The sequence below is a fragment of the Labeo rohita genome, chromosome 23 (genome assembly GCF_022985175.1).
Source record: "Labeo rohita strain BAU-BD-2019 chromosome 23, IGBB_LRoh.1.0, whole genome shotgun sequence".
In the NCBI taxonomy this organism is placed as follows: Eukaryota; Metazoa; Chordata; class Actinopteri; order Cypriniformes; family Cyprinidae; genus Labeo; species Labeo rohita.
In genome coordinates, this window is record NC_066891.1 from 5,486,520 (window position 1) to 5,510,235 (window position 23,716).

At 33.7% G+C, this 23,716-nt stretch overlaps 1 protein-coding gene across 1 annotated transcript; it reads right to left on the reverse strand.

Annotated features, from left to right (window-relative positions):
• Positions 1-1,800: 1,800 nt before the first annotated feature.
• Positions 1,801-20,999, reverse strand: vwa1 (von Willebrand factor A domain containing 1). The gene is made up of 6 exons (XM_051096550.1): positions 20,630-20,999; positions 12,481-13,038; positions 9,755-10,078; positions 7,839-8,132; positions 5,846-6,109; positions 1,801-2,294 (listed from the first exon to the last, which is right to left on the reverse strand). The coding sequence occupies exons 1-5, from the start codon at positions 20,712-20,714 to the stop codon at positions 5,856-5,858; spliced, it is 1,515 nt and encodes a 504-aa protein (XP_050952507.1). The 5' UTR covers positions 20,715-20,999; the 3' UTR covers positions 1,801-2,294; positions 5,846-5,855.
• Between the last annotated feature and the right edge of the window lie 2,717 nt (positions 21,000-23,716).

Below are 23,716 nucleotides of genomic sequence, written 5' to 3' on the forward strand. Positions count from 1 at the left end.
AATACATGCATTGACCTTAAAGAAAAAACAGTGATTAAAGTCGTTCAGATCCCCCCTGAAAGCATCTTATTGTTCCCTTTTCAAATGGTATGGAGAAATCTAGAATATACAGTAACCAGCTACATCTCTGATAAATATAACTCAAAAAGCATTAGTAGGATATTTACAAACTATTGCTTTGGCGATATAACTCTTAAAAAACTTACATTTCTAATACGTAAACATTCTGGCAATTTAAAGGAATATCATGGGTTCAGTTGGAAGTCTGTGGTAAAAGAAACCGCACATAAATGTTAAAGTACATGATAAAGTTGCTAATTTTGTTTGTTATAGTCAAAGTAATAATCAGTCTTTCTCTCATGACCTTATAAAATCGGTAAACCCTGTAACTTTGCCCCCCTTAAAATGCATAAAGATACTAACAACAGACGGTTTAATGTTTTGCCCCATAGACTTCTATTATAAGTGCATTATTGTAAAAGGATAGAAGCTTGTTTCTTTATCTCCCAATTAAGACTTTTTCTTGCAATTCTGTGAAAAAAAAAAAAAAAGTCAGAATTGTGCGATATAAACTTGCAATTACAAGAAAAAAAAAAAACAATGTTCTATTAATTTTTTCCCGTGGCAGGAAAAAAGAAAAAGAGACATAAACTAAGAATTCTGCAAAAAAAGAAAAGAAAAAGACTTGAAGTTCATACTTTTTTCCCCCCCAGAAGGGAAAAAAGTCAGAATTGTAAGATATAAACTTGTAATGGCAAGAAAAAAAATAAATTGTTTATTTTTTATTCTGTGGCAAAAAAAAAAAAAAAAAGTTTAGCTTCCTGAAATACTGAGAAGAAAAATCAGTTTATATCTAGCAATTCTGTTTACATCTTGCAATTCTTAGTTTTCAAATCAAAATTGTGAGAGATAAACTTAAATTTGCAAGATATAACCTTTCAAAACTCTGTATTGTAAGATTATAAACTCGCTATAGCAAGAAAAAAGTCCCAATTAACTTTAAAAAAAAAAAAACAGAATTGTCTTTATATCTTGAAGTTCATACGTTTTTCTTTAAATTTTCTTTAGAGGTGAAAAAAAAAGTTAACTTTATTAGAACTGAGAAAAACAATGAAATAGCAAGATATAAACTCTCAAATGTCTGTATTGTGAGATTGTAAACTCGCAATAGCAAGAAAAAAGTCGCAATTAATTAATTCTGAGGTGGGATAAAAATGGAATTGCGAGATGGAAACTTTATATCTTATAAGTTCATACTTTTTTGCTCAGAATTGCAAGAAACAAAGTCTGAATTGTGAGATATAAATTTGCGATAGCAAGAAAAAAGTAAACTTTCTTGAAATTCTGAGAAAAAAAATCAGAAAATGCAAGAACTCAAGAAATGTGGGTGGGGAAAGAACTGTGAGGTTATATCTAGCAAAAACAGAATTACGAGATGGAAACTCTGAATTCTGAGAAACAAAAAGTCAACAATGAGTTGCGAGTTGGTTTCTTGCAATTCTGAGGAAAACGTATGAACTGCAAGATATAAAGTCCGAATTGTTAGATATAAATTTGCAATAGCAAGAAAAAAGTAGCAAAAATAGCAAAAAAAAAAAAAAAAAATGTGAGTTCATACGAAGTTCATACTTTTTTCTTTAGAATTAAACAAAACAGAGTCTGAATTTTGAGATATAAACTTGTAATAGCAAGAAAAAAAGGTCGAAATTAATTTTTGATTCAGGAAACTCAGAAATGTGGGGGGAAAACAGAACTGTGAGTTTATATCTAGCAATTGTGTTTATATCTTGCGATTCTTAAAATAATGACATATAAGGTCTCAAAAGTCAAGAAAAATAATAATTTTATAGTTTTATTCTAATAGTATTCTAATAGTTTTATTCTGTGGCAAAAGACAGTAAACTTTCATAAAATTGAGAACAAAGTCTGCATTGCAAGAGACAAGCTCAAAAATGGTCTGCGGTAATGCACAGCAAGCCACAGATCTCAGCCCATCAATAGCACTGAAGTTGAACCCGAAACATTCCTTTAAAAGTCTGATTCTTCAGAAGGCCACTTTTGAGTTCAGACTCATCAAGTGTATTAGAAGCGTGGTTTGGGGTTTGTGTGTCAGTGCATGTTGCGTGAGTGTGTTTAAAGATCACCATCTATGGGTGATGAGTTTTCAAACAGCTACTGTGTCCTGGACTCCCCCGACCTCCCATCTGTCCATTTGTGGGAAGTTTTTGGTGTTGTTCATCCCTCCATTTTTCGTGTTTGGCAGAGCGGCGCTCCACAGTTCCAGGTCAACGCAGCTGTGCGGTAACACAAACAAAAGGTGCTGTTGTTATTATAGATGTATGTTTAAAAGTTCATGAAATGTCAGACTTTGCTAACAAAACCTGCTGTACACAATCATGCCGTAATGATAGTTTATACTTTTTTTTAACAAGTAAAAAAGTAACATAGTAAGAAAGTCCACCCTTAGGTTCATGTTTCTATTTGCTGTGAAACATTTACTGATTTTTATAAAGTAAACATAGGAATAACTTTATTAGTCTTAGTAATATTTCAAGATGAACACTTAAAGGGATAGCGTAACCAAAAAATTAAAATTCTGTCATTAATTACTCACCGTCATGTTGTTCCAAACCTGTAAGACCTTCGTTCATCTTTGGAATGCAAATGAAGATATTTTTGGTGAAATCCAAGAGCTTTCTGACCCTGCATAGACAGCAAAGCAACTGACATCTTCAAGGCCCAGAAAGGTAGTAAGGACATCATTAAAACAGTCCATGTGACATCAGTGGTTCAACTGTAATGTCAAGAAGCTACGAGAATACTACTTGTGTGAATAAAGTTAATGAATAAAGTCATTGTTTTCTTTGTGCATGAAAAGTTTTCTCGTAGCTTCATGACATTATGGTTGAACCACTGATGTCACTTGGACTATTTTAATGAGGTCCTTACTACCTTTCTGGACCTTGAACGTGTCAGTTGCAATGCTGTCTATGCAGGGTCAAGCTCTTGGATTTCATCAAAAATATCTTAATTTGTGTTACAAAGATGATGAAGGCCTAGCGGGTTTGGAACAACATGAGGGTGAGTAATTAATGACTGAATTTTTATTTTTCGTTTAACCTATCCATTTAATGGACTGAAGCAACTTGACCTCCACGTTCTCCTACTGTATGTCGTACTTTGTAAGTCATAATTTGTTGTTTTTTCAGGTTCTTATTTCTAGGTGTGGTATGTAATATTAATGGGTACTGCAGTCCAAATTCAAAATATTGGAGAGTTGTTTCTCCCACTCCTGACTGGATGCTCACACGGGCTGCCAGATTGATGACACACTACGGGAGCGAGCACAATTGACAATGGCAGGTGACGGGCCTTACAGTGTACAGTAAGTTCATGAGTTGATTTATCCGCATTTTAATATGCCTCTGCTTAGCATTTTAGTTGGATGCTGAGGCTTTTTAGGTCGGGTAGAATATGCGATCTCTGACCCAGTTTGTTTTCTGGCTCCCATGCTTGCAACACGCTGTGCTGTAGCCAACTGGCAACCCAGGGTCAGTGTTGCCAAGTTTCCAAGAATTGAGCTACTTTAAAGGAGAAGTTCACTTCCAGAATGAAAATTTACTCAGCCCCCCATGTCATCCAAGATGTTCATGTCTTTAATATATAATAATAATAAGAGTTTTATCTAGCAAAACGACTGGTCATTTTCTTTAAAAAAAAATTAATTTATAAACAATTTTAATAACAAGTGCATCTTCACACGTTCCGTAATCACGTGCGAAAAGTGGTTAGTTCATTATCTTGTACTTTAGTTCATAAAGGTAGGGTATGGTGAAAAACTCAAACCCAACTTCAAAATCATCCAACATTGTTGTTTTAAAAACTTTGCTTTGCACATTTGCTTTGTAAACACTGGGTCAGTACTTTCGCCTACGACACACATGGGTGATTACGTAATTTGTGAGGTCCAGCTAGTGCAAGATGAGCATTTGTGGTTAAAAACTATATAAATTCGTATTTTTCATAGAAAAATGACCCTCTGGGTCATATCTTAGAGGATATGTGTATAGCCCTTTGAAGCTGCATTAAACTGCAGTTTGGACCTTCAACTGCTGATCCCTGTTGAAGTCCACTATATGGAGAAAAATCCTGGAATGTTTTCCTCAAAAACTTTCATTTCTGTTTGACTGAAGAAAGAAAAACATTAACATCTTGGATGACATGGGGGTAAGTAAATTATCAGGGAATTTTCATTTTGGAGGTGAACCTCTCCTTTAACACTGTTGCCGCGGGTTGTTTTTTATGTCTGTGGGTTGAAGCGACCCCAATAACGTGATATTTGGCCCCTGGAATGCAAATTTTACCAGGAGAACCCTGCCAAAAAAAAAAATGTATTTTGTTCCCCAGAATGTGATTTTTACTGGAGGACCCCCCACCAAAACTCGACTGGACTAGTTTTGAGTAGAAATTGGGCTGCTTTTGTTGTGAAAACCTGGCATCCCTACCCAGGTTGTCGAAAATACTTTTGGGTAAATTTGTAGTGGACAAAATCATGCAGACCAAAACAGACATTCTGACACAAAACTAATGTTGCCAAGTTTGCGGTTTTCCTGCAGAATTGGGCTACTTTAACACTGTTGCAACGGGTTATTTTTCATAAAAAATGCCAACCAAACACACCTGAACCAGCTAATTAGGATCTCAAGGAGCACTTGATAATTACAGACAGGTGTGTTTGATTAGGGTTGGAACTAAACTCTGCAGGAAAGTCGATCTCCAGGAACAGGGTTGGGCACCCCTGGTTTAAGGCAACCCCAATAATGTGATACTTAGCCCCTGGAATGCAAATTTTACCAGGAGAACAAAAAAAATGTGTATTTTGTCCCCCAAAGCGCAAATATTTTTATTTATTTATTTTTTTTACACCGAAACTCTATTGGACTAGTTTTGAGTAGCGATTAGGCGGGTTTTGTTGTGAAAACCTGGCAACCCTACCCGGGTTGTCGAAAATACTATTGGGTAAATTGGTATTGGGTGAAATCATGCAGACAAAAACAAAAATTCAGACACAAAGTTAGTGTTGCCAAGTTTGTGGTTTTCCTGCAGAATTGGGCTACTTTAACACTGTTGCAACAGGTTATTTTTCGTGTTTGCAGGTTTAAGACAACCCCAATAATGTGATACTTAGCCAGGAGAGCCCTGCCAAAAAAAACGATTTTTACTGGGGGACCTCCCACTGAAACTTGATTGGACTAGTTTTGAGCAACAGTCATGCGGGTTTTGTTGTGAAAACCTGGCAACCCTACCCGGGTTGTCGAAAATACTGTTGGGTACATTGGTAGTGGATGAAATCATGCAGACCAAAACAAAAACAGACATTCTGTCACAAAACTAGTGTTGCTAAGTTTGCGGTTTTCCCGCAAAATTGGGCTACTTTAACACTGTTGCTGCACTTTGTTTTTCATATCCGCAGGTTCAAAGCAACCCCAATAATGTGATACTTAGCCCCTGGAATGAAATTTTACCAGGGGAACCTGCCAAAAAAATGTATATTTATCCCCAGAAAAAATTTTATTTATTTATTTATTTTTTTTTACCAGGGGACTCCCCTGAAATGTGATTAGACTAGTTTTGGCCTAGTTTAAAGTAGCAGTTGGACAGGTTTTGTTGTGAAAACCTGGCAACCCTTCACAGAACGCACATTTCAAAATGGAATAACTAGTTGTAGCACTGATTTTTGGAGAAGCAATCATATTATGGTATTTTTTGCTTTCGTAAATTTATGTGCTTATTTCATAATATAAAATAACCCATAATCCCCATGTTTTCCTGATAGGTGTCTCACCGGAGCCCATTTAAGCAGTGCAGCAGAGTCCCTCCCCACGGGCCGTCCGGTACACCGGAGAGACGCAGACGCGGGCCCTGGAGGGAACATGGTTGAGGGTGGTGGAGAGCCGGTTGGGTGGTAGATACAGGGTGGAGCGCTGACTGTGACCTCGCTCCCATGTGACCCAGTAACCACGGAGACCATCGTAACTCCCTTTCCACCGGAGCTGCACTGACTCATTGCCCACTGTGGTCAGTTGCAGATCTGAGAGAGCTGGCAACACTGAAAGAAATAGGGAGAGAGGTCAGGCTTCCCGTTTCTTGCTGGGAATCAGAGGGAGGTGGAAGGGGGGGATGTGGGAATGATATTGGCAGGAACATTAAAATAGTGTGGTCTCACTGGAAAGCATCTCATTCCAGAAGCTTCTAATGAATTACAACTATATTTTAGCTAATATACTACCAGTCAAAAGTGTTTATGTTTTTAAAGAAGTTTCTACTGCTCACCAAGCCTGCATTTATTTTATCCAAAGTACAGCAAAAACAATACTTTTTGTTTTTTTACTATTTAAAATAAATATTTTAATATGTAATTTATTCCTGTGATCAAAGCTAAATTTTCAGCATCATTACTCCAGTCTTCAGTGTCACATGATCCTTCAGAAATCATTTGAATATGCTGATTTGCTGTTTAAGAAACATTGTTATTATTATTATTATTATTAATATCAATATGTAAACAGTTGAGCACATTTTTTTCAGGATTCTTTGATGAATAGAAAGATCCAAAGATCAGCATTTATCTGAAATAAAAAGCTTTTGTAACATTATAAGATATACCATTCAAAAGCTTGGAGTCAGTAAAATAAAATACTTTTATTTAGCAAGGATGATTTAAATTGATCAAAAGTGATGATAAAGACATTTATAATGTTACAAAAGATTTCTATTTCAGATAAATGCTGTTCTTCTGAACTTTCTGTTCATTAAAGAAAAATTCTAGTCAGCTGTTTTCAATATAATAAAAATAATGAATGTTTTTAGAGAAGCAAATCAGAATATCAGAATGATTTCTGAAGGATCCTGTGACTGGAGTGATGATGCTGAAAATTCAGATTTGAAATCAAAGAAATAAATTATATTTTAAAATATATTCAAATTGACAACAGTTATAATAAATAAAAAAAATGTTTTAAAATTTCACTGTTTTTGCTGTACTTTGGATCAAATAAGGCTTGGTGAGCAAAACATCAAAAATCTTACTGTTCAAAAACTTTTGACTGGTAGTGTAGGTCTTTAATGTTCATAAAAAGTGTGTTTATTAATTAAAATTGTGATGGTCACAGAACTTATTTACTCATTAACCTATTAATCCAGTTAGTATTTTGTCAGGGGAACCAAGAAAGAATGCTAACTTGCAGGTTGGCGTACAAAAATACAGCAGCCAAATGAATTCATCAAAATAAGTGACAAATAAGTAACTAGTAAGTAACTCCTTTTTCTAAATTAAATGCTTTTTAAATTGAGAATGCTTTTCAAATTCTAATTCATTTCCTGCATTTAAAATAAATTTGAATTGATGCTGAATTTCCATTTGAATTTGAGTTTAAGAAAGTAAGAATTAAAGAAATAGTTCACTCAAAAATTTTAATTGTGTGATCATTTGTGATCATTTCTCATGTTGAAAAAAAATACTTTGAAGAATTTTGAAGAACCAAAAAGTTGTTGGTCCCCACTGACTTCCATAGTAGGGAAAGAAATACTATGGAAGTCAATGGGGACCATCAACTGTTTGATTACCAGCATTCTTCAAAATTTCTTCTTTTGTGTTCAACATAAGAAAGTAACTCATACAGGTTTGGATCAACATGAGGGTGAGTAAATGACAATATTTTCCTTTTTGGGTGAACTATCCCTTTAAAATGAACTCAGATTCATATAACTGCAATGTATAATTTTACTACAAAAGAAATATGCACTTCTAATGACTGGAATAATGTATTGGTTCTTACCCTCCTGTGTACAGACTTTAACCGACATGGCTCTCTCTTTGCCGGAGGACTGTCTGGCGCTTACTGTGACCAGGTACTGCGTGTCCGGCTGGAGGCCGGTCAGGACTGCGGAGTCCTGTCTGTTACTGACGCTGAAGGTCCGCCGTGGGCCTGTAGGAAGCGCTGAATACTCCAGCTGGTATTCCTGTACGAGGTGAGGCAGCCGCGGACCCCAGCTCACACGCACACTGTTAGTGGTGGACTCTGATATGGTCACTGTCGACAGAATGTCCACCCCTGGCTGTGGAGGATTCACTGGGGGTGAAGACACGAGAAACGAGAACATCTCAGTGTTTGAACAAGGTGTAAATGATATATATGTTTCATTTTGTTTTTAAATTCACTTTAATTATCTTATATAATCCACAAGAGCGATAAAGAGGGTGCCTTTTGTGTATGTGTACTTATTTGTAAAGTCAACATAAAACTGTGTTCACATCCTGTTTTACTTCTAAAATTAAGGGGTTGGGATTGTATGCATTTCATGTTGACTTTAATAATGAATATGCAGTGGATCCCACCATTTTACTCTTGAGTTGGTTTTTCAGTCATTTCAGTATTTCTCAGATTTTTAATTGTCATAATTGTAATAAAGTACATTTTAATATAAAAAAAAAATTAACATTAAATATGAACATTAAATAATAATATTATTATTATCATCATTATTAAAACATTAAAGACAATGCATAAAGTAATAGTCATAAAAATCATTTTAATTATGTAAAATATAATTATTTCTTCTTAATACATTTCATTTTTGTGTAATTAATTATATTCAAAAATAATAAATGCATAATAACTGTAATAATTGTTGTTGTTAAATAACAATAAATTGAATATTTATTTTTAATTAATTCTGTATCTAGTTAATGCTAACAACAACAAAACAATAATAATAATATTTATTTTTGTATTCACTCAATGCAAATTATTAATAATAATATATTATTTACATTATATTATTGTATATTACATATTTATTTTTTATATTTTATTATTCCAAATAATTAATTATTATTATTATTATTATTATTATTAAAACATTAAAGACACAACAAAAATGTAATTGTCATACAAATAATTTTCATTATGCACAATAGAATTATTTCCTCTTATTCATACATTTAATTTTCCTTTAATTAAATCCAATAATAATAATAATAATAATATGATAATAATGTTATATTTATTAAAAATGTTTATTTTAATTAATACTGTATGTAATTAATATTTATTTATACTAAATAATATTTATTTTATATTTACTTAATAATAATTAATTATATTATTACATTATATTATATGCATTTTATATATTACATATATTATTTATATTATTATTATATATATTATTGCAAAATTTATTATTGTTTATTGTTTACAATTAATAATACATTTAATAATACATTTAATTTTCCTTTTATTATATTTGATGATGATGATAATAATAATAATAATAAAAAAAATTCAAAATAATATATATAATACATAAAATGCAATTGTTGTTGTTATTGTTATTTTTATGTTATTATTGTTTTTGTTGTTAAATAACATTAATTGAATATTTATTTTTAATTAATGCTATATCTAATTAATGCTAACAACTTAAATAAAATAAATAAATAAATAATATTTATTTCATATTTACTTAATACTAGTCTATATATATAATTATTATTATTATTATTATTATTATTAAATACAAAATTAAACACCAAAAACACAACAAAAAGTCATGGTCATTAATGGTCATAATTTTCATTAATGCAAAGTAGAATTTTTTTTTTTCTTCTTTCTTGATTGTGATTTTGGGACACAATATGATTCATACCTCTGCTGTGTTTCAGTTCTGAATAATCTAATCATATGAGCACCTGGCTGTGTAGTGAAGGTGGTTTCAAGCGAGTTCAGGAATTCCAGGTTAGCTTTCGGCGTGAGCGTGACTCTGTACGTGGTGTCTGGACGCAGGCCAGTCAGCTGAGCCGAGCTGGCATCTCCGGGCAGCGTGATCTTCTGAAAAGGATCCAAACCAGTGCCAGGACTGGTGCCTGGACCTCCCGTCCCTCCGGTCTGCCCTGTTCGGATGGGACCAAACTGGATATCGTAGTAGCCGGTGCCGGCCAACACGGGCCTCCATTCCAGCTGAGCTGTAGTAGTGGTGACCGACTTCACCTGTAGCCTCTCGGCCTTGATGATCTCTGCATTTGATCAGCGAGAAAGAGAAATAAGAGATGGCAGAAATTAAGTTAGTAACTCAAGTCACTAAAATCCATGCCTAGGGCAATTTCTAAAAGGACACGACACCACCTGCTCTGAATTATTGCGTGCGATCTCTGGTTTGTTTATGTAAGTGTCTGGAAGTTGCACATATGTAACGCCTTATGTATGTCCGGAAGAATGTACACTGATAATAGCTATGTCTAGCGCTGCAGGGGACTTTGGCGGGGGTCGAAAAGGCCAGAATAATTTCTGTATAAATAGCCCTCGTCTCCCATTACAGTGTCTGTGGGTTCTGTCCCTGTTTCCTCCGAGCTCTTCTTCTCTTGGAGCCGTCTCAAGCTATTTGTGTCGGAGTTGACTGGCATTCGAGATTCCTTCGGCGCACTGGGGCGGAGGTACGGAGCTATTCACACCCACATTAGATCACTTTCCCTGTTTAGAAAACGCTCTTATAAGATCGACTGCTACTCTGGATCAAATATAAAATCAGGGTCTAAAGAGGTTTGTAAAGAATTGTGTCAAGAATTTGGTGTTTTCATTTAATTCAGTTACAGTCAGGATTAAAACAACAATTTTTGTTTGTTATCAGTTATGCGCCCTCATTTCTTTCCAAACTTGTATTAATTTCTTCAAGTATGGCTTTTTATGATTCATGAAATTTGAGAGCTACTGCACAAGGCCAAATTTTCTGTGGGTAACTATTTATGTTCCAGTCTGTTCCTCACATAAATAGTATGCTTTTTGGTGTTTACTTCTATAATAAACTTCTATGCGTTATTTTATTTCATGTTAACTTTAACGATAACCATGTCTTGGGACCCAACATTTCACCTTTAAGTTTATAATAATTTGTAGTAGACTCATTAGATTCTTAGTGTTGTAAGAAAATACTTAAAATTACATCTTAATGAGTCTTAAATATGTAATAAATAATATTAACAATAATAATAGTTTATTTATTTATTATAAATTATTAAAGTACTTTTTTAGTAAGTCAATAAAATTATATTGTAATATTACAAAAAATATACTGAATTATTACTATTATTATTATTATTATTATTATTATAAAAACATTTATTTATTTTTTATTGTTGTTTATTTATTGTTGATGTTGTTATTATTATTATTATTATTATTATTAGGATTTTTTATTTTGTTACATTACAAAAATATACTGAATGCATAATAATAATAATAATAATAATAATAATAGTATTAGTAGTCTAAAATATTTATTTATTTATCATTATTATTATTATTATTATTATCATCATTAGGATTTTTTTGTCCTTTTTGGATATTGACATAGTTTTGTAGTATGGGAAAGATCATCATGAACTTCTCATTAGATTCTTATTATTGTAGTAATAAATGGGATAAAACTGCATTGTAATATTACAAAAATATAAAGAAATATTATTAATATTATATTATTATTAATAATAATAATAATAATAATAATAATAATATAACAACAAAAATATAAAGAAATTTTATTTTATTTTATTTTATTTTATTTTATATTTTATTTTATTTTATTTTATTGTATTATTTTATTTTTTTTATTTTATTTTATTTTATTTTATTGTATTTTATTTTATTGTATTTTATTTTATTTTATTTTATTTTATTTTATTTTATTGACAGCCCATCAATATTTACTTTGGTATTATTGAAAAGATCATTATGAAACAAGATCATCATGAAATTCTCTTTAGATTCTTATTACTGTAGTTATAAATGTACAAAAAAAATTACATTGTAATATTACAAAAATATACAGAATTATTATTATTGTCATTAGTTATAATAATAATTATTATTATAATTCATATTATAAGTATTGGTATAAAATCAAATTTTAAAATCAAATATTAGTATAAAATCAAATTTTCAGCAGGTCAAATTATTGTTGTCATTCATTCATTCATTCATTCATTCTTTCATTCTTTTTTGGAGCTTGGCAGCCCATTGTCAATATTTACCTTTTTAGTATGGAAAAGATCGTCATGAGCTTCTCATTAGATTCTTATTATTGTAGTAATAAATTAGATAAAATTACATTGTAATATTACAAAAATATACTGAAATAATAATAATAATAATAATAATAATAATTAGTATAAAATATTTATTTATTTATTTACCTGGTCAAACTGTTTTTATTATTATTAGTAGTAGTAGTACTAGTATTAGCATTGCTACTATTACTATCAAATATTGGTAGTAGTACTATAAAAAAAAAATAGATATATAGATCATCTACCTTTGTGTTCAACAGAAGAAAAAGTCAAAAGTATTGAAGGTGAGTACATAATAACAAACGTTTTTTGCCACGAAATAATACCATTTTTGAGATATATAATAAACAACACACCAATAATTGCGTTCCTCAAGTCTTCGCTGATGATGTTGATATCGTCAATGTCCACAAAGAACAGGTGCTCCTCAGCAGGTGGACTTACAGCCTCTCTCAGCACCTGATAGTTCCCGTGACCAGTGGAAACCACCAATACGGCCACGCCCTCTTCCCGCAGCCTTGCCATTGGTTCCTGCACCTCTCCGGGATCCACTCCATCTGTGAGCCAAACCAGAACCCTGGGCAGATTGGGTCTGGCACCTCCCGGCACGCCCTGTTTCAAAACCTGATTTGTAGCCATCAGTAGAGCGTCCACCGTGTTGGTGTCGCCCTTCAGCTGTTTAGTCCTCTCCAGAGCCGCCTGCAGTCCGTGCTGGGAGTCGTAGGAGTCAAAGCCGAACTCCAGATGGGGTTCGGTCCCAACCTGCAGCAGTCCCACCCTCACCTGATCCGGCCCCAACGAGAAAGGCAGCAGGAGGTCCTTGAGAAAGTCCACCATATGGAAGAACTCGTAGGAGGCCACGCTACCAGATGAGTCCAGGAGGAAGAGGACATCGCCCTCGCAGCAGTTCAAAACTGTAGGTGAAAAACAACAGTAGACATTTAAGGAAATGATCTATGCTTTAAGATCTCAGGAGGGGGGACATGAGTGTTTATTTAGCACATAGCAAACTCTCCAGACTTTCCAAGGCACGAGGAGAAAGAGTCTCTGTGAGTTTATATACAAGCTACTAGGAATCCCTTTGGATGTACAGTCTTAAAAATAAAGGTTATGTGTTTCCATCTATGTTTCCATGAAGAACTTTTAACATTAATGGAATCTTTTCATTCCACAAAAGGTTCTTTAGATCATTAAAGTGTTTACAGATCTTTTTCTGTGGTATTGCTGCAAAAAAAAAAAACCCTTTGAAACCTTAATTTTTATGATTGTGTAATATATGCCCATGGGATTTTTTCCCCTTTTATTGTCTGCCAGCTGTAACTCATTAGTTTTACTGAGAAAAGCACACCTCTTTGCAACAAACCACATGATTTTATCTGTGGTTCATGCACAAACAGATCCTATAGTTTAATATTTTAGAGCCTACCTAGTTGAACCAGACATTATATTTATATTTATAAAATTAATTATATTTATTATAATTTAATTTTTATATAATTAACTATATTTATTATATATATTTTTTATTTTTATAATATATTTATTAAACATTATTAGACATTTTCTAATAGTAAAAATTATATTTATTTATTTTAATATTTATTATAATTCAATATAATTCATTATATTTATTATTACATTTTGTATTATAATTATAATTATATTTATTTTTATATAGAATTTTTCCCCTTAGATTCTTATATTTGTAAAATAGTAAAAATTACCTTTTTATATTACAAAACAGTTTTCATTTTGTTAGTAATATAATAAGTAAAAAAATGTAAATGGTAATAAATTGTTTAGTATTAAAAATTGTCATTATTTTATAGTCATATTAATATATATATATATACACTGCATATTTGTGCAGACAAGCATAGCAGAAATTGAGCTTTTTTAAACTCGCATATGAAATTGCATTCGCAATTTTATCAGAAATTTGATCAGTTACACCCCACCCCACCCCCCAGCCAAATCAGTCCTATTTATTCAGTTTCACAGCTTCAGATGTTTACACTATTACAAGTTCGGATGCCGTGTACACGCACTCCCTTTTTACTGACCACAAACTCATTAAATGTTTATAGTGAGCACAATAAAATGGGCAGAAACTCTGAGAAACAACGGCCAAACGGAGATAAGTGTGAAAACGAGTGAGGAAATTAGTCATTTGCGAAGGAAGTGGGCCTGAACGGTACATGCTAAAAATAAGAATAAGAAAACAGTAGTATTTATTAGGGTAAGGAAGAACTGGGAGCGTCACAATACTTCAAGAGATGGAACATTTGATTTGGTCATTACAGGAATTTCCTGGCAGAGAAGCCCTCTAACCTGGAGCGGGATGATAAACATAAACAGATGGGGGAAGGAACAGCCCTGCTACTGGATGTTACAGGCGGGAGGCGGACGGATGGCGGCAAGCGGGCATGGAGAAAAAGGGGGGAGGTGAGAATTGGCTGTTCCATATGAAGTAAAAGAAGGAATGTAGAGGCTATTCCAGAAGCTCCTGAAGAGAAAGAAAGAGTATGTGCAGAAAAGAGCAAGAGAGAGAGTGGGCGAAAAGCCTCAGAGAGCCAAGCGTTCGCCACTTTAGACAATCCGAAGTCGCCCACCCAAGTCCTGTGAGAAGACCCGGAGGCGTCCAAACCATTTCAAATCAAATTACAAGACGATCTTGCAAATCTTAAGCATCTTGCACTATTACAAAAATATTTCAGGGCTCTACGCTTACTGTTCTTTTTAGGAGCACTTAAAAAATGTTGGAGCACAGTCAAAATTTTAGGAGCACCTTCTAATCAATAATCAAAAAATCGGATCAAAATGCGCAAGCACAAAAAATCTTCTCTCGCGGGTGGATTCTCTTTACTCTCATAAGAAAAGACGCGCTTTGTCTCGCTTGCATGTGCGCGCTCAGAAACACAGATCATGACAACTGATGCAATCAGTATTTACATAGCATAACAGTAGAAAATGTATCAGTCTCACACGTGTCCTGCATTGTCCCGCAAAATCACATCTATGTCCCGCAACAGCCCTGTTGCCAGGTGGTCGCCCTATTTACAGACTCCCTTAAAAATCATTAAAAGCTGTCACTCATCTTAGTTCATCGCAATCTCACAAAGTTCCATTATAATCAACAAAGCTCTCTACACTGCACAGTGAATCTCTTATTTACACTCTCTCTATACTTTGTTTATGAAAGGATTCGTGAGATATGTCTGTGATAAATTACTCAACGTTGCAAAAACACGTAGAAACCTTTGAAGCTCCCCTCAGCGCAAACACAAATATGCCGATCGGGTCAGTCGCACTGGTGCTCCGATATTTTTTCAAAGTTGCACGCAGTAGTTTTTAGTCACAAATGCGACTGAAATGGTCGCACTGTAGAGGCCTGAAAATATTTCAAGCCCAGTTTTTGGTGACAAAATTCCTGTTTCTCCAATGAATTCGGATGAAATATAAACCATGTGCATAGTTTGCATAGTTTTCTTCTGCTCATTGGGTCACTGAACCTGCCTCTGCTAAATAATTGATCTTTGCCAGACCGCTTGGAAGCAGGGTGCGGTGGCACTTTGCACAGAAGCTCCTGCAGTCAAAACCAAAATGCCCAAGGCTATTCCAGAATTACTCTCTGTGAGTCACTGTTGGTGTGTCTATGGTTTTGTTCAGACAGGCGGCAAAAATCTGATTTTCAGTATATCAGATTCAAATCTGTTTTGTAGTCTGAACAACAGTTAATTAAGAAAGCTTGTTTCTGTCATGGGATAAAATATTTGTAAAGGACACCTATTATGCCCCTTTTTATTTTACTTTTATGTAATTTACACCTCAGGTGTTCCCAGAATATGTCTGTGAAGTTTCAGCTCAAAATACCCCAACAGATCATTTATTATATCATTCTGAAAAATGCCCGATTTGAGAACACGCTGTTTTCCCCTCTGCCTTTTCCAGAATAGAGCTGTGCCTTTACAGCTCATAACCCAGATACTCTGCTAAAAAACATCTGTTTGGATTTGATTATCATGTGTATTGGTCTGAAATAAGGTGTTTTCAGCCATATTAGTTTAAAGTTATGATACAGGATTTTCTGAGTGCGCACAGAAAACGGCTGTCACACGGCATGTGAGTACTAAACTAAGTTCTCTTTTATGTCTTATTGCACTTAAATGGTCAAATACACAAAAGTTTATGTTAAAAACATGAGTTACAAAAGCAGTCGGTTATGTCGGTGAAGGTAAACAGCGGGGAAAGAAATTGCATGTTTATATTAGATTTGTGTGGCAGCAGTGTAATATACAGTAAATAAATCAATAAATCCACCGCGCCAAAGACAGAATAGTTAGCATGCTTTGCTCAAGCTTTTGCCATGGCATTAGAACTAGTACACAGTTGTCGCTTGCGAAAACAAAATGACTGCGCTGTGGGTAGAAATGTGCAGATTAAGGAGCGGTAATATTATAATAAGATCCCTTTACCACATCACGGGGGGAGCGAAATCTTACGCGCTAGTTTTTTCACATGCTTGCATGTGCATTTAAACTCACAAATGTGAGAAAGTCTGAATCTCAAAATATAAACTCAGAATACTAACTTCTCACAATTCAAAGTTTACATCTCACTTTTTTTTTTTTAATTCCAAGAATACATCTCACAATTGTATTTTTGCTCACAATTATGAGTTTATATCTCAAAGTTAAGACTTTTCTTATCAGAATTGCCAGTTTATACAGTTTAAGTCAAAAGTTTACATACATCTTGCAGAATCTGCAAAATGTTCAATATTTACCAAAATAAGAGGGATCATACAAAATGCATGTTACTACTTATTTAGTACTGACCTGAATAAGACGTTTCACATAAAATACGTTTACGTATAGTCCACAAGAGAAAATAATAGTTGAATTAAAATGACCCTGTTCAAAAGTTTACATACACTTTCCAACAATGATTTTGAGATCCATCTTTACACACTGAGGACAACTGAGGGACTCATATGCAACTTTTACGACGCTCCAGAAGGAAAAATGATGCATTAATAGCTGGGGATGTAAACTTTTGAACAGAATGAAGATGTGTACATTTTTCTTATTTTGCCTAAATATTATATTTTTTCATTCAGTTTTCACCCCTGGGTCTTAATGCATTGTGTTTCCTTCTGAAGCATCAATGAGCATTTGAAACTTCTATAATAGTTGCATACGAGTCCCTCAGCTGTGCTTAGTGTGAAAAGATGGATCTCATAATCATACAATCATTGTTGGAAAGGGTTTAAACACAAAAATGCCTGAAGGATTTTTTCTGAAGAACAGCAGGCAGTTTAACTCTTCAGGACAAACAAGGGACTCATGGACAACGATCACTAAAAAAAACAGCTGTATAACACAGTATTAAGAATCAAGTGAATGTAAACTTTTGAACGGCGTCATTTTTATAAATTCACCTATTATTTTCTCTTGTGGACTCTTATGTACACATTTTTTATGTGAAATATCTTATTCAGGTCAGTACTAAATAAAAAAAAAAAAAAAAAACATGCATTTTGTATGATCTCTCTTATTTTGGTAAAATAATTAGCATTTTGCAGATTCTGCAAGGTGTATGTAAAGTTTTGAGTTCTGACTTTTCTCCTTAGAATTGCAAGAAAAAGTCAAAATTGTGAAATATAAACTCTGAAATATATAAAAGTCCTTTTGCAAACAAAAATGACCTTTTTTTATTCCGTGGCAGGAACAAGCCATATAGTGAACAAATGCAGATCAATGTTTACAAATCTGCACGTCCATATGTAATTTGAAACTTTTTTTTTTTTGGCATATCTCACTCAGATCTGTTTTGATTTGTCATCTGCACAGCAGATAATCTAGCAACCTGATCTAATCCACATTGGCATGCAACAACTATGTAAAGTCATGCGAATGTCAACTTGTATGGAGCTGTGTTCAAATATAATCATTTTGGCTCTCTTGTTCCTTATATAGTGAACTACTGTATGTGACTCCTACTATGTAGAGGATAACGAATGAGTGAGCCCTTTTGGATACAGTACATGCATGAATTCCTCTGCTGCTTATCTTCTATCATCCCTTTCATGATTTCAGTGCGATGTCATGACAGACATCAGCAGAGGGAAAGTGTACACAATACCTGTATTTTCTGGCATCTAATAGGCTTCTCATAACCCGAGAGCAATGAATAGCCTAACATTAATGACTGACAGGATAAGTTCTTTAATTCACACGCCTCACTCAGTGTGTATGTCAGCGATATGCTGACAAAGTTAATGCACTTCTATTCATACAGCTAATACTCGCGGTCATTTGTGAGACGTGAAAATTGCCAACACAAATTGTGTTTGAATATAACTATATTTAACCCAGCATCATATGTAAGACAACACCCAGGGAGAAAATACTTTACTGCAACTTAAAACACTGATGAAGTATTTGGCTACGTTCACTTTTTTTCTTTTGCTCAGATCACTTAAACTTAGGCCATATGCTTTAAAGAGTCCCTGATACATTGCATGAAGCAAAATGATTTTTCAAATGTTTTCTATTTAGCTCACATGTTTACAATGTATGTATTCTTGTACCAGATCAGCCATGTTTCATCATAAAGTACTTCCAGATTCCTTCCTTCATGTGCATTGTTGTTTTAAGGGCTTTAAGGTCTTGATCTAATTTGATAGAATAGAACAGAATAGGACAGAATAGAATAGCACACTAAGGTTAAAGTAAACTGAGCAACAGTTAATGATTTACATTAGTAATGATTATTTCTAGCAAAGTGTTATTTATTTGAATACTGTAGGCCTACTGTAAGAACTGTAATAATTCACCTCATGTACGTACAGAGTCTTGAAATAAACACTGTTTCATGAAATACTGAATCTTTAAGTAAAACATAGCCTATCATTCTGGTTTTGCGTCCTGAATGAAATACTTGACTCAAACGACTCCGGTGAATCACAGACCGAGTTCCGAATTAAACATATGATTCGCGCAAATTATGTATCAAGTCTTGAATTAAAGAAATTGATTCACCAAAGTCTCAAACTGAGCTTCGAATTAAAACATGATTGAAACAACTCACCTGGATCAGGTACTGACCCATATGACTCACCTAAGTCTGATTCCCGAGTCTTGAACAAACCTATGCGATTCACCTGAATTAACTATTGAAAACTGTAATAATTCACCTGAAGTACGTACAGAGTCTTGAATTAAACAATGTTTCATGTAAATCACCAAAATCAAATACTGATTCTTGAAATAAAACATAGACTCTGGTTTTGAGTCCTGAATGAAATGTTTGACTCAAATGACTCAAGTTTCTAAATAAAATGACTCGCGTATATTATGTATAGTCCTGCATTAAAGAATATGATTCACCAAAGTCTCAAACTGAGCTCGGAATTAAAACACAACTGAAACAACTCACCTGGATCAGGTACTGACCCATGACTCACCTAAGTCTGATTCCCGAGTCCTGAACAAACCTATGCGATTCACCTGAATTAACTATTGAGAACTGTAATAATTCACCTGAAGTACGTACAGGGTCTTGAATTAAACAATGTTTCATGTAAATCACCAAAATCAAATACTGATTCTTGAAATAAAACATAGACTCTGGTTTTGAGTCCTGAATGAAATGTTTGACTCAAATGACTCTGTTGAATCAGACACCAAGTTTCTAAATAAAAATGACTCGCGTAGATTATGTATAGTCCTGCATTAAAGAATATGATTCACCAAAGTCTCATACTGAGCTCGGAATTAAAACACAACTGAAACAACTCAGCTGGATCAGGTACTGACCCATGACTCATCTAAAACTGATACCGATTCTTGAAAAAAACAGTGTGATTCATCTGAATTAGGTATTGAGAACTGTAATAATTCACCTGAAGTACGTACAGGGTCTTGAATTAAACAATGTTTCATGTAAATCACCAAAATCAAATACTGATTCTTGAAATAAGTCATAGACACTGGTTTTGAGTCCTGAATGAAATGTTTGACTCAAATGACTCTGTTGAATCAGACACCGAGTTTCTAAATAAAAACGACTCGCGTAGATTATGTATAGTCCTGCATTAAAGAATATGATTCACCAAAGTCTCATACTGAGCTCGGAATTAAAACACAACTGAAACAACTCAGCTGGATCAGGTGACCCATATGACTCATCTGAAACTGATACCGATTCTTACAAAAAACAGTGTGATTAAACTGAATTAGGTATTGAGAACTGTAATAATTCACCTGAAGTACGTACAGACTCTTGAATTAAACAATGTTTCATGTAAATCACCGAAAACAAGTGCTGAGACTTAGTAAAACATAGCCTATAGTTCTGGTTTTGAGTCCTGAATGACTGAACCGACTTCCGAATTAAAACATATGATCCGCGTAAATTATGCACCGAGTCCTGAATTAAAGAATATGATTCACCAAAGTCTCATACTGAGTTCTGAATTAAAACATGACCGAAACGACTCACCTGAATCAGGTACCGAGTCCTGCGCGTCTCCTGCCCACAGAAACACGGTGAACAAAACACACGTGAGCGCTTTTCGCACCTCCATGATGGACTTTATGCCGAATTCACAATCAGTTCTGGACTTTTTAACGCGTCTACATCGCCTAGCACAATTTCTATTGAAACTCGTTTAACTCGTTTTCAGTGCAGGCGGTCACCGGAGCTTTTTTTTATATAACTGCAATAAAGTCGCAGCTGCAGCACCTGCGTGGCTATTCTACATGGTTTACGCGAAATAAACACGCAACGTTTTGCTCTCCCATGAACTGCTCAGTGTTGATCAAAACCCGTTACGGATTAAAGCTCTCTCTCGGCTACTGAATGCAGCAGGTTCCCTCCCGCCCTCTCTGCTCTGCGCACTCCTCCTCCTCTATTGCTTTAGACGGGTACCAGCGTCATCATGTTGAACCTGTGCCCGGTTTCTGGTCATTCTGATCTTTATGTTACAGTTAGTTACAGTTCTTGCTAGGGAATGGGCATATAATGCGTATCATTATGGGTAACTAGAACTGGCCACATGGGTCAGGACACACTTGGAGTTCAGTGGAGCCTGTTAGTTGTCACTGCTTTTAGCCATGGTGCCATGGCAATACTTCTGACATACCCCATGGTAGCTGCTATTGTGTTTTTTGGTCATGCATTTATTTCAGTGTACTTCAACAGTGTATTGAATGATAAAGGCTGCATTTATTTATTGAAAACAGTAGTATTCAAAACAACTGTTTTCTATTTGAATGCATTTTAAAATGTAATTTGTGATGCAAAGCTGAATTTTCAGCATCATTACTCAGTGTCACATGATCCTTCAGAAATCATTCTTATATGTATAAAGAAATATTTCTGATTATAATGATTGAAAACAGTTGTGTGATTTACGTGTATACACATGCAAATTACGTTCTCTCTAAATAAACTAATTACTTTCTAAATCCTAAATTTGGCCGAGATACAACTATTTAAACATCAGGAATCTGAGGGTGCAAAAAAAAAAAATCAAAATATTGAGAAAATCACCTTTAAAGTTCTTCAAATAATGTTCTTAACAATGTATATTACTAATCAAAAATTAAGTTTTCATACATTTACAGCAGGAATTTTACGAAATATCTTAATGGAACATGATCTTTACTTAATTTCCTAATGATTTTTGCCATAAAAGATAAATCAATAATTTTGACCCATACAATGTATTTTTGGCTATTGCTACAAATAAACCCCAGCGACTTAAGACTGGTTTTGTGGTCCAGGGTCACATATTATCCTTGACCAGTTGAACAACACGTCCAGTATGGACATGAACTTACTGCACTTACTGCTCTTGAACTGATCAAAGTTTTTAAAGGGACAAGGTTACATTAAAAACATTTTAAAAATACATTAATGTTAAATTCACTGTTGTTTTATATAAAATTGTGCTATAGTCCATAGTACATCAGTTATATCAGAAGAAATGAAATGATTAAATTACCTCAATTAATTACTTGGTAATGCATTATGCCCAACATTTATATAAACTACCAGTCAAAGGTTTTTGAACCATAATGTTTTTTATGATTTTTAAAGAAGTCTCTTTTGCTCACCAAGCCTGCATTTTATTTGATCCAAAGTACAGCAAAAAAGCAAAATGTAAAATATTTTTACTATTTAAAATAAATATTTTTCTATTTGAAAATATTTTAAAATATAATTTATTCCTGTGATTCTAAAGCTGAATTTTTAGCATTATTACTGCAGTCACGTGGTCCTTTAGAAAACATTCTAATATTCTCAAAAGCATTATATACTCACAAAACATTTATTATTATTTTTGTTATGTTGAAAACAGCTGAGTAGATTTTTTTTTCAGGTTTCTTTAATGAATAGAATGTTTAGAAGAACTTAGAAAAATAGAAATCTTTTGTAACATTATAAATGTCTTTATCATCACTTTTGATCAATTTAAAGCATCCCTGCTAAGTAAAAGTATTATTATTTATAAGTATATTATTTCTATTACTTCTTTTCTAAAAAAAAATTAATTTATAAAATAATAAATAAATAATTAACATACTGACTCCAAGCTTTTGAGTGGTATAGTGTGTTACAAAAGCTTTTTATTTCAGATAAATGTTGATCTTTGAATCTTAGAAACCTTAAAGAAGTCTACTTTTAAAACAAAGATTCACATATAATGTACTCACCCCCTTGTCATCCAAGATGTTCATGTCTTTCTTTCTTCAGTCGTAAGGAAATAGTTTTTTGAGGAAAACATTTCAGCATTTTTCTTCATATAATGGACTGATATGGTGCTCTGATTATGAACTTCCAAAATGCTGTTTAAATGCGTCAAAAAATCATTTCAAAATCATCCTACATCACTGCTGAAGTACCGACACAGTCTTTGCAAAGTGAACATGCAAAGAAGATCAAACACCCTTAACAAAAACAGCGTAAAACAGCGACATAGGATGATTTTGAAGTTGAGGGAGAACATGAGATGGGAGTTTTTCGACATACCCTGACTGTCATGAACCGGAACAAAAACAGTCCAAGCAGAGTAAGACAAGACGAGCATTTGGCATTAAAAAGTATATAAATTGTATTTTTTTTAAGTGACAAAATAACTGATCGTTTCGCTAGATAAGACCCTTATTTCTCGACTGGGATTGTTTACAACCGCATTTGGGATCATTTGAAGCCGCATTTAAAGTGCATTTTGGAAGTTCAAAATCGGGGCACCATAGCAGTTGATTATATGAAGAAAAATGCTGAAATGTTTTCCTCAAAAAACATAATTTCTTTACGACTGAATAAAGAAAGACATGAACATCTTGGATGACAAGGGGGTGAGTAAATTATTTGTAAATTGTTCTGGAAGTGGAGTTCTCCTTTAAAGTGTTTTAAATATTGATAATTATAATATTAAGTATATATATTAAGTATATTAAGTATATAATATTAATTATATTGAGTAATGATACTGAAAATTTAGCTTTGCATCACAGGACTAAATGACATTTTAAAATATATTCAAATAAAAAGCAGTTATTATAAACAGTTTCACAATTT

Coding starts and splice junctions, on each gene's coding strand:
- vwa1 (XM_051096550.1), bottom strand. CDS start 20,714: ATGGAGGTGCGAAAAGCGCTCACGTGTGTTTTGTTCACCGTGTTTCTG. Junction 13,039..20,629: donor GGACTCGGTACCTGATTCAG/GTGAGTCGTTTC, acceptor TTTCACCTACAG/TTTTGAACTGCTGCGAGGGC. Junction 6,110..7,838: donor TAAAGTCTGTACACAGGAGG/GTAAGAACCAAT, acceptor TATTTCTTTCAG/TGTTGCCAGCTCTCTCAGAT.